Genomic DNA, 12,500 nt, shown 5'->3' on the forward strand with positions numbered 1-12,500 from the left:
AAGAGAGAGAGAGGGAGAGAGAGAGAGAGAGAGAGAGGCCAGGACACTTTCATCATGAGACCCCCGCCCGCTCGCCCACGCTTGAACCTAATCGTCTGCCTTTCGCCAGAACAAAAGCAATGAAGTACCTCTTCGCGGCCAGACGCCGCAGCCGCCGCAGCCGCCGCGGTCACTTTCATTTTTCTTGTTCGGCCGCGATGCACCGCCGCCACAGCCTGAAGTTCAGTTCTCTGAACAGGTCATGTTCAAGGTTACTGTGATCAACTGGAACAGCCATTGCTGCTCCACTCCACTCCACCCGTAGCTCCACAGCCTCCTCCTCCTCCTCCTCCTCCTCCTCCTCCTCCTCCTTCTACTCCTTTTACTCCTCTACCCTCTTCTCCTTCTGTTCCTCCTATTCCCTTTTTCCTTCTCATCACCCGTCTCCCCTCCTCCTTCATCTCCCCTTCCTCTTTGTACCGGAAGGGGCCAACACACACATACTCCCCCCCCTCTCTCTCTCTCTCTCTCTCTCTCTCTCTCTCTCTCTCTCTCTCCCCCTACCTCCCTCCCCCCCCAGAGGGTGGTTGAGGCTCTTGCAAGCTTTCGCCTTTACTTGATAGCTCCAAGTGTGTGTGTGTGTGTTGATATGTCAGCTTATCCTGAAGGTTTTACAGAAGTGATCACTAGGGGTGGACGAGAGGAAGGGAACAAAAAAAAAACTTCAGAAGAAAAAGAAGACGAAGGAAAAGAAGGAGGAGGAGGATGGGGAAAGAAAGAAAAGGGGGGAGAGGGAGAGTGAGTGAGGGAGAGGGAGGGAGGGAGGGAGGGAGGGTGTGTTGGTGATCTGGCGCCGACCTGACGAGGCTCCGCCGCTGGTTTGTCTCGGAGCCGTGGCGGTGGGAGATTTTTGTGAAATGTCACTCTCACGGGCTGTGTGTAGTTATGTTCCTTATTGCACCTCGTCAACGCTGCTACGTGCCTTGTTTGTACTCGTATAGACTTTATTATTACAAAGGCGATGTCATTTTCTTTATTTCTTGTTTATTCTGAGGAGCAGTTGACTGAATCTTCCTATTGCCCTTTCTCTCTCTCTCATTCTCTCTGTCGACCTTTCTCTCTTTCACTCTCTCTCTCCCCCTCTCCCAATCTCTCCACCTCTCTCTCTGTCTCTGTCTTTCTCTTTATCTCTCAACCTCTCTGTCTTTCTCTTTCTCTCTCTTTGTCTTTATCTCTCTCTCTCTCTCTCTCTTCCTCTCCCTCTCCCTCCCTCTCTCTTTGTCTTTATCTCTCTCTCTCTCTCTCGGCCTCTGACGTCATAATGTGTTTTTTTATTTGTATTTATTCTTTTATTATTTTCGTCCAAAGTTTGTAAACGTTTGAGTACATGAGGGAGTCACCACTCATGGAGTACCTCCTTCCCCTCCCTCCCCTCTTCCCTCCCTCCCTCCCCCCTTCAACCGGATGTTCGTCACTACATCGAAGGGGTTGACCCCTGATGGGAAGAAGGAAACCAACCACGTGACTTCTTTAGGACGCAATGAGGTGACGTCATTGTCATCTCGGGTGACGTTGGTGCCAAATATTGAGATTCGATTGAAAGCAGTAAAAACGTATTTGGTGACGATTTTTATTTATTCAAAATTTCATTTTATTATCATCGTCATCATCATCATCATCATCATCATCATCATCATCATCATCATCATCATGATAATAATAATTTCTGGGTTCAGTATCCGGAATGCGTTTGTGTCAAATTTTCACGATTTCTCTCTCTCTGTCTCTCTCTCTCTCTCTCTCTCTCTCTCTCTCTCTCTCTCTCTCTCTCTCTCTCTCTCTCTCTCTCTCTCTCTCTCTCTCTCTCTCTCTCTCTCTAGTTCGAGCTGGGTTAGATTAGATTAGGTTAGATTGATCAGAGTTAGGTTAGGTAAGAGTGGTTTGATCAGATTTAAGTTAAATTAGGTTGAATGGCCTAGTTCGGACGGAGCTAGGTTAGATTAGGTTAGGTTGATTAGTTAGGTTTGGTCGATCAGAGTTCGATTAAGTAAGTTAGGTTGATCGGAGTTAGGATAGATCAAATTAGGCTGGGCTTGGTCGATCGAAGTTAGGTTTGGCTAGGTTAGGTTTGTTTAGGTTGATCAAAGTTAAGTTAGGTTAGGTTAATTTGACCATGATCTACCCTTAGATTTGCCATTCTACTTGGTTATTCGTCTACTGTGTATTCCCACGATATTGAAAGTTGAACAGGTGTGCAAATAATTTCTTAAATGGATGTCATTCATTGCTTTTTACAGATTATCTACCGTCGGATGTATAAAAATGTATACGAATATACATACCATTGCTGATGTCGTTTCATAGATCCATTTTTGTATACAAGAATAATTTCTTTGGATGGGGGTGACAGGTGGTGATGGACATGGAACTGCCTAGTGTAGGCCTTATGGTCTCTTGCAGTCTCCTTCATACTGTTCTTGTGTTGAAAATATATGAACTACTCAACAAGGAAATGTACGTTTTCTTAGTTCAGTTATAGCCTGGGTCAGGTTGCTGTGTCTTCAAGTTCTGACATGAAAGTCGTCGTTTTATATTAGCTTACATCGTTTTTAGACTTCTAACCTTGCAGTTGTAATTAGAAGAACCTAACGGTTGTTAGAACTGCCAAACTAGCTAAACAACTGCCTTATAAAGATAAAAGTCGCTTGCTTTCTGAGGAACATTACGAGTGAGGGATTCAAACGCGCATGCGCGGCCGACTGTGACGTCAAGTCGCTTTGCGTCCCGCTGCTGCTGCTGCTGTCGTGAACAATTGATAACAGTAATGTTCAGTATAACAGCTGTTCAAGCAACGGTATGAGTTGAACTGTGATGACGACACGTTACCATTCCGTTACTCCTCCGTTACTCACGGCTTCCGTTACTCGGCCGTTGCCTCGTGGTGGTCCGTTATTGGTGATTATTCAGTCTAGCCTCTTGACATTGCTTGTTTGGTCGACGATGCCGTTCTTCTCGCCACGTTCGTTCGTTCGTTCGCGCATTCGCTGGACGTTTATCTCAGGTGTGTTATTTGTTGTCTTCACGTTCATCGTCATTGCGATTTAGAATCATTCTAACTCCGCCACACGATTTTATCTTAAGAAATCTTTGTAGCTAGAACGGCAGAAGAGAAGATGTGGAGGAGGAGGAAGAGGAAGTGACAATAGGATTTATCGACATGCCTTGTCCATTTCTCTCTCTCTCCTGTCTCCCTACCTATATATATATATATATATATATATATATATATATATATATATATATATATATATATATATATATATATATATATATATATGCTAACAAGAACACGAGTACGTGTGTTCACTTATGCAAAGTAATATACGAAAGCGCTCTGCTTCGTTAGTTTCTTTTTCCAAGTGGTCTACTTTGCATATATATATATATATATATATATATGTATATATATATATATATATATATATATATATATATATATAATTACAGGTGAATAATGTAATCCCACATTTGTCAACTACATGAAAACCACTGTTGGAGTAAAAAGGACTGGAGACAGGGAATCTATATATTTCGATTGCAAACTGCAATCCTTTTCAGTAGATACAAAAACGGAATAGTAGCGCATAAGTAGTACCCTTGACATGACAAAGGGGAACATTGGGAGAGGTCTATACCCTCGGCTCAGTCCGTATGTGGAGTCAGGAGGCAAATGTCTTTTTAATAGGATGGTGATGAAAAGTCCTGAAATTATGTCCAGGGACCATTGCCCCTTTGAAATGTTCATATTGGGCTGGTATTCAATTATAGTTGATTCAACCATTTTTCTCCTGAACTCACATCTAGACTTGTAAATAAGCTCAGCTTTGTTCCAGTCTAAACAATGTTTACATTGTTTAACATGCTGGAACACAGATGAGCTTTCTTGTCCATATATATATATATATATATATATATATATATATATATATATATATATATATATATATACAGTATATATATATATATATATATATATATATATATATATATATATATATATATATATTATACACACACGTGTGTGTATTTTATTGAGTTATTTATGTATATAAGCAATTATTTATGTATTTATGCATTGCTATGACTTTATTTATTCATTTATGTATTTATTAAGTTATTTATTTATTTATCTATTCATTTATCTATTTGTGTATTTACTTGATCAAATGTTTGTTTACGCATTTATGCATCGCTATGGGCTAAAAGGTCTCTTGTTAGGACGTCCTTGCACAGCATGTCATCGTACCGTTGTTGACATGCGAAGCTGACACACAACACCCCTTGATGATTTTTTTCATGACCATTCTTGCCTTTCCCCCCAAAAAAAATCTAATAACAAGACCTACATGAATACATTACCGAACAGCGGAAGATGTATTTAGTGCAGTTTTGGTGTATCTCGTGGGTCAGATTTGGGAGTCCGGGGTGTGATGCATTGGTGGTGTCGTCTTGTGGAAAAAAATGATAAAAAAAGAAATGAATAAATAAATAGAATGAAAAATAAATATAATAATGATAATAACTAAATAAACAAACAATAATAACAATAATAATAATTGATAATGATAATTGATAATAATTATAGTAGTAATAATTATGAAAAATTTATATGATGAAATAAATGATATAATATAAAAATGTACATGATAAAATAAAGTAAAATAAAATAAAATAGAATGATGATGATGCAGTGCAGTGCATTGCAATGCACAAGACGCTCAAGTTCTTCAGCGGCAACGGACGCCACGGCTGAGTCACGTTCTGCTCTTCGGTGGAGATTTTGTGAAGGAAGAGGAGGAGGAGGAGGAGGCAGATAGTGATGACTACGATGACGAAAAGGAAGAAGAGAAGGAGAGGAGGAGGAGGCAGATAGTGATGACTACGATGACGAAAAAGAAGGAGAGGAGGAGGTGTAGATAGTAACGATGACGAAAAGGAAGAAGAAAGAGAAGAGGAAAGAGAAGAAGAGGAGGAGGAGACAGATAGTGACTACGACAACGAAGAGGAAGACGAGGAGGAAGATAGAGTGTAAGTCGTTTTAATGTACGATGACAAAACTGGAAGGAGGAGGAAGAGAAGAAGAAAGAGGAAGAAGAGGAGTGAGAGGGGACTGGTGCTGTTGGAAGAAGCCGATGACGATGATGACGAAAGGAAAGAGGAAGACAAAAACAAGGACAGGAGGAAAAGAAGAGGAAGAAGAAAGAGAAAGGATAAGAAAAAAGAAGAAAAAGAGAAAAAAGGAGAAGAAGAGAGAAAAGAGAAGAAAAAGGAGAAAGAAGAAGAAAAGAAAAAAAGAAAAGAAAAAGAGGAAGCTGCAGTGCAAACTCAACCTTTAATTTGTGATGATGTCGGGGTGGGAAGGATGTAGGTGGGAGTGGTGGTGGGAGGATGGTATGAGTGGTGGTGGGAGTGGTGGTGAGAGGTTGGTATGAGTGGTGGTGGGAGTGGTGGTGGGAGGATGGTATGAGTGGTGGTGGGAGGTTAGTATGAGTGGTGGTGGGAGGTTGGTATGAGTGGTGGTGGGAGGATGGTATGAGTGGTGGTGGGATGATGGTATGAGTAATGGTGGGAGGGTGGTGGGATGATGGTGGGAGTGGTGGTAGGAGGATGGTATGAGTGGTGGTGGGAGGATGGTATGAGTGGTGGTGGGAGGAAGGTATGAGTGGTGGTGGGAGGTTAGTATGAGTGATGGTGGGAGGGTGGTATGAGTGGTGGTGGGAGGATGGTATGAGTGGTGGTGGGAGGTTAGTATGAGTGGTGGTGGGAGGAAGGTATGAGTGGTGGTGGTAGGAAGGTATGAGTGGTGGAGGGAGGTTGGTATGAGTGGTGGTGGGAGGATGGTATGAGTGGTGGTAGGAGGATGGTATGAGTGGTGGTGGGAGGTTGGTATGAGTGGTAGTGGGTGGTTGTGAAGTCCAAATATTTTACATTTCTGAAGTTATACAGGTCATTACCATTCAGTAGACAAGTGCCAAGTTTGTCTTTAAAAAATGTAATTGGCGATTTACTCCTGTTGTCTGTCGCCAGGCAAATTTATTTATCTGAAGGAAGTTCCTGAACTGCTTTCTGTAAATAAATGTCCTTTATTTCGGTTATTTTGACCTTTTCTGGCTATTTTGGCGCGTTTTTAATTTGTTTTGTCCTTTTTTACTCTCGTCTTTCTCGGCCTTTGTGACCTTTTTTATACCTTTAATGCGTTTTTGTCTTTTTTTTGGCCCGTTTTTCCTATCCAACAACCATGTCCTTTTTTATGCTCTTTTGTCCTTTGTTTTGGGTCTTTTTTTCCGTCCCTTTGAAATCCGTTTAGTGGATAAAGAAATATTGTTTCCTTGGCAACCGGTCGTGGGTCGTTATTACTCGTGATAGCGGCAGGGTGAGATTACTCATATTCTTGGTCAGCAAGACATAGGCGAGCCACGTGCAGTGGAGGTGCAACCTAAACACCTTTAGGTTGCAAGGTAGCCAGTCCGTGACCCTGGGAAGACACCGTAAAAAAAAAAAAAAAAAAAAAAAAAAAAAAAAAAAAAATTATAATAATAATAATAATAATAATAATAATAATAATAATAATTGGGAGGCGCTTCATGGTTATGATGTTTGGGGTTTCTCTGAAAGTCCAGATATACAGAGAAGAAGGGACGTAGACTCGGAGGATCATTACCAGCCATAGACATATGATAATTATATTTATTTCATGACAATTAGTGAACACGACATACTTAGTCATCGTGTGTGTGCCCACTGTATATAGAAACATGATTGGGATGGCTGGATTTTGTCAAGTCCTCCAGAGCTCTGGGCTTAGTTCTGTTCCTGTTGTGCATTTTGAAAGGAAATGTTTTCAAAAGGTTTCTGGGATGATTTGCCAGGCTGTCGTCTCGCCAGCGAGGAGAGGAGAGGGAGGAGGAGGAGGAGGGAGGAGGAGGAGGAGGAGGAGGAAGAAGAGGAGAAGGAGACGCTACACTAGCCCCGTAGTCACAACACCCCCCTGCTGACGTCATCTGCCTGATCACACGAAATGACCTCGGGTCACTGCTGAAGAAGGTCTGGGTTGAGGGGACGTGATCTTCAGGTGGGTTGGCATTCGTGAACTGAGCAAGATGTTGTGTCCGGGGATGGAAGGGAATGGTGGGGCTTAGGAAGGAAATATTGGAGATTTGATACGCTCAGATTGTAAATAGGATTTTGTGATTGGAAATGATGATAAACGAGTTCGATGTTAGAGATTGAACGCGCGCGCGTGCACGCCTACACACACACACACACACACACACACACACACACACACACACACACACACACACACACACACACACACACGTACACACGTACACACACGTACACACATATCGTTTGTTTGTTGAGAACAAAGATTTTACCCAGTTACCTCCAGTATTATGTAGGTGAGGTTAGGTTAGGTCAGGTGAGGGGTTACCAGGAAATGCAAAATCGGGGAAAGAGTACATGATAATTGCAGGGCGGCAAAGACTTTTGGTTGATGTAGTCAGAATGACTACAGCATTCGAGAAATATTTGAAAACCCAAATTTTCACATGAGTTAGCTTGTGTGTGTTCATCTATGTACGTAGGTGTTGTTAGTGTGTGTGTGTGTTTGTGTATGTATGTGTGCGTGCTTACGTGTGTGTGTGTGTGTGTGTGTGTGCGTGTGCGTGCGTGCGCGCACGTATTGACTCAGCCACCCACATTATAAGGTGGAAAAATGTTCTCCTCACCATACACTCCACTATTATTATATCTACTGCTATTTCATAATTACCATAATCACAATATCTATAACACTGTTATTGGTATTTGTGTTAATACTTTCATTGTTATTGTTATTTACTTATTTGTTTATTTATTTATTTCAGGGTGGTGGACAGTGACGGTGAGCTGATGATGATTGAGGCGGCCCAGCACTTGCCCAGCTGGGCCAACCCCGACACTGCTCAAAATAGGGTAAGTGTGACCTCTGCTGCTGCCCCTGCTGCCCCTGCTCCTACTCCTGAAGCAGGTGGTGTCGTGCCACGTCGGTCACTTTCATAGAGTGCCACTTCTGTCTCCCTGTCTCACGCTCTCTCTCTCTGTCTCACGCTGTCTCTCGCATTCTCTGTCTTTGTTTATCTCTTTGTGTCTTTGTCTCTATGTTTCTGCCTATCCGTCTTTGTCTGCCTGTCTCTCTGCCTCTGTCTTTTCTTTCTCTCCCCTTCTCTCTCTCTCTCTCCCCCCCCCTCTCTCTCTCTCTCTCTCTCTCTCTCTCTCTCTCTCTCTCTCTCTCTCTCTCTCAATCTCCATCGTCTCTCAATCTCCCTCGTCTCTCTCTCTCTCTCTCTCTCTCTCACTCACTCACTCACCCACTCCCACTCTCTCTCTATCTCTCTCTCTCTCTCACACAGTTTGAGTACCACATAAGGAGAGTTAATGATGCTGAGCAAATTTTCTGAGAAAAACATGTCAGTGGTAGTGGTGTTATGCAAGAACAACCAATGTCATGTAACCTTGTTTGGGGCACTGGGTACACAACTATGGTTTAGTAAATACCTCAGAATGTGGTCTCTGTTTAAAGAAGAATTTTGATCATTTCTTTCTGCTTCCCTCGATACATCTTTCCTTGAGACTGAAGCGCATTGTATCTTCATTGTATTTAGGTTGCCGTCAGGCGATTTTATTAATATTTTTTTTTTACATTTCCTCGGCGGGGGGGGTGTCTCCTTGGATGAATTAAATCGCCCGACGGCAGCTAGGATAAAATATAAAATTTGTTAAAGGGATTGAAAGGGTTAATTGTGTCAGATATGACTCGGTTCGTCCAAAGGAGGTTAACCATATTGAAGTTGAACTAGATTTATTTATATATTTATTTATTTGTTTATTTTTTATTTGATTTATGTGGTGGTCTATCCACGAGCTTCCGGTCTCTTTGGGCTATACAGCAACAACAACAATAACAACATCAACAACAATAACAACAACACTAAAACAATAACAACACTTTGACATTAACACCAACAACAAACATCGACGACAGCATTAACAAAAAATAAAATAAATAAATAAATAACAAATTGACATTGCCAACAACAATAACAACAACAAAAGAACGAAGAACAAATGGCTGTCTTCAGGCCATGGCGAGGAACGCTTGACTGCTTTTTCTAGCGCATCAGACCGCTTTCGGTCGTTACTGTCAGACCGTTATCGCGGTGGCGTCGTTGAGGTTGCGCAAGGGCTGTTAAGGTTGTTTGGTTGTTTGGTGCAAGGTCAAGGGTTGTTAAGTTTTGGTTGTTTGGTGCAAGGTCAAAGGTTGTTAAGGTTAAATGCAAAGGTTGTTTGGTTTGGTGCAAGGTCAAAGGTTGTTAAGGTTGTTAAGTGTAAAGGTTGTTTGGTTTGGTGCAAGGTCAAAGGTTGTTAAGGTTGTTAAGTGTAAAGGTTGTTTGGTTTGGTGCAAGGTCAAAGGTTGTTAAGGTTGTTAAGTGTAAAGGTTGTTTGGTGCAAGGTCAAGGGTTGTTAAGGTTAAATGCAAAGGTTGTTTGGTTTGGTGCAAGGTCAAAGGTTGTTAAGGTTGTTAAGTGTAAAGGTTGTTTGGTGCAAGGTCAAGGGTTGTTAAGGTTGTTAAGTGTAATGGTTGGTGTAATATCAAGGGTTAAGGTTAAGTGTAATGGTTGTTTGGTGCAAGGTCAAGGGTTAAGTGCAAAGGTTATTTGTTTGGTGCAAGGTTGTTAAGGTTGTTAAAAGCAAAAAATTTGGGGGTTATTGTTCAGTGCAAGGTCATGGGTTATTAAGGTTGTTTAGAGTTGTTGAGTGCGGGTTGTTAAGGTTGTTAAGTTCAAAGGTTGTTTGGTTGTTAAGGTTGTTTAGGTTGTCCATGTCAAGATCAAGGGTTGTTAAGGTTGTGTAGGTTGTTCACGTCAAGGGTTGTTAAGGTTGTAAAATGCAAAGGTTATTAGATTTCATGCAAATTGTAAAAATCTTTCCAAGGTCAATATAATGATTCGTTGTCATAATTTCCTTCTTAAACCACAATTAAGATAATTTAGTTAACGCTAACCGAGTCGAGTGGACATCATATAATCTAGATAAGACGTCAAAAGAAATCGGGGTTGTTATTGAAATCACAGAAAATGACTTTGTTATTAATAACAGAAAGATTGATAATATGTGGTTATTGTCAATATCCATGAGTTATTAAGGTACCCTCAATATTGAGTTGGATAAACAATAAAACAATAGATTGTTAATGATATCGCAGAAAATATCGTGGTTATTAATAAAAGAAAGATTGACAATGTGTGGTTATTGTCAATACCCATGAGTTATTGAGGAACCCTCAATAGTGAGTTGGATAAAAACAATATATTGTCACGTATATTAAACCTCTTAAACTTTCAGTAATGGGTTTAGATTGGACAAATTTAGGTTTAAGGAGGAAATAGACAAGAACTGGTTTACCAACAGTGTAGTTAACGAATGGAATAAACTTAGTAACCATGTAGTGAGCGCTGAAACTATTGGTTGTTTTAAGAGAAGATGAGATAACTTTATGGATGTGATAGGTGGTAAGGGACATGGAACTGCATAGTGTAGGCCTTATGGTCTCGTGCAGTCTCATCCCTTTTTATGTTCTTATGTGCCGTCAAGTGATTTTATTAATCTTCTTGGCATACTTACGGACCAGACCCACGCAGCTTTCTTGTATGATTGGAGACAAATCTCAACTCTGTGAAAGAATAATGACCTCTTATAATTGTACTTGTACTCAAAATCTCTTTCCACTCAAAATCTCTACTCAAAATCTCTCTCCACTCTAGATCTCTCCATTCCAGATCTCTCCACTCAAAATATCTCTGTACTCAAAATCTCTCTCCACTCAAAATCTCTCTCCACTTAAAACCTCTCTCTACTCAAAATCTCTACTCAAAATCTCTCTCCACTCTAGATCTCTCCATTCCAGATCTCTCCACTCAAAATATCTCTGTACTCAAAATCTCCACTCAAAATCTCTCTCCACTCAAAATCTCTCTCCACTTAATACCTCTCTCTACTCAAAATCTCTCTCCACTCAAAATCTCTCTCCACTCAAAACCTCTCACTCAAAATTTCTCTCCACTCAAAATATCTCTACTCAAACTCTCTGTCCACTCAAAATTTCATTTCACTCAAAATCTCTGTCCACTCAGAATCTCTTTCCACTCAAAGTCTCTCCACTCAGAGTCTCTCCACTCAAAATTATTTATACTCAAAATCTCTCTTTACTCAAAATCTTTCTCAAAATCTCAAAATCTCTCTCCACTCAAAATCTCTTGGGTGCGATATTGTCCCTTCTAAGGATAGAATCTTCGGTTATTGCTGACGAAATACTGCGTCAGGGTCTGTCAGCTCCAACGTAAGCACGAATCAGTGTGTTAGTTACCTGTGCACACGCTAATGCGTATACATGTGTACGCGCACATCAGCATACACATGTGCACATGGGAGCCCCCAAATGCGTAGTTTAATCTCTGCGTTCGCGCTGGCGTGTGTGTGTGTGTGTGTGTGTGTGTGTGTGTGTGTGTGTGTGTGTGTGTGTGTGTGTGATTCACCATGGTCTTTGGATCACGTGTTGGATTCGTCATCGACAGCTATTTCCCTCCCGGAAGAGAGCTCGAGCTCGTATATGACCGATCTATGGGTAATGCTGTGACCTTACACGCACACACACACATCCAACTCCCCGCCCACGAGAGTTGGAGTAACAACTCGCAGCGCAGCGATACTGAAATGATTTCAGCCCTGGGCGGGATTCGAACCCGGACCGCCGTAGTAGCAGGCGAGAACACGAGGTGCGCGCGCGCGCGCGCGTGTGTGTGTGTGTGTGTGTGTGCGCGCGCGCGCGTGTATGTAACCGTTCATTGTGGTAATATTGTTGAGTTCATTATTCGATAGTCATGTTACTCCGGTGGGCTCAAACCGTTATCACACTGGGCAATTTTTCCTCCGACTGTTGGAGGATGGCGGTACCGCCGGTGAATTGGAGGTTGGAGGAAAAATAGCTCAGTGTGATAACGCCTGGCTGTTGAATTCGAATGTGTCAGTGTTGTACAAGTTGCACAATGTGGCCTGTCTGCGACCACAGCGCATCTGTCTTTCTCTGTCTTTCTTCCTCTCTCTCTTTCTCTCTCTCTCTCTCTCTCTCTCTCTCTCTCTCTCTCTCTCTCTCTCTCTCTCTCTCTCTCTCTCTCTCTCTCTGTGTGTGTGTGTGTGTGTGTGTGTGTGTGTGTGTGTGTGTGTGTGTGTCTGTCACTTACTCTCATATTCTCCTCTCTCATTCTCTCTCTTTCTGTTTGTGTGTGTGTGTGTGTGTGTGTCCCTTACTCTCTCTCTCTCTCTCTCTCTCTCTCTCTCTCTCTCTCTCTCTCTCTCTCTCTGTCGTAATCCTTTGGTTTCTTTTGTTTATATAACGGCAAACGGAGCTGCAAGGTCGG

At 41.8% G+C, this 12,500-nt stretch overlaps 1 protein-coding gene across 3 annotated transcripts in view; it reads left to right on the forward strand.

Annotated features, from left to right (window-relative positions):
- ecd (ecdysoneless cell cycle regulator) overlaps window positions 1-12,500 on the forward strand; it is a 356,876-nt gene that overhangs the window by 131,344 nt on the left and 213,032 nt on the right. For all 3 annotated transcript variants that reach the window (XM_076209645.1, XM_076209644.1, XM_076209646.1), the window contains exon 4: window positions 7,911-7,998. In XM_076209645.1, coding sequence (XP_076065760.1) covers window positions 7,911-7,998 — 88 coding nt within the window. The remainder of the gene's footprint in view (window positions 1-7,910; window positions 7,999-12,500) is intronic.

This window comes from Oratosquilla oratoria, chromosome 26 (genome assembly GCF_046742065.1).
Source record: "Oratosquilla oratoria isolate Oo_2021 chromosome 26, ASM4674206v1, whole genome shotgun sequence".
Lineage (NCBI taxonomy): Eukaryota > Metazoa > Arthropoda > Malacostraca > Stomatopoda > Squillidae > Oratosquilla > Oratosquilla oratoria.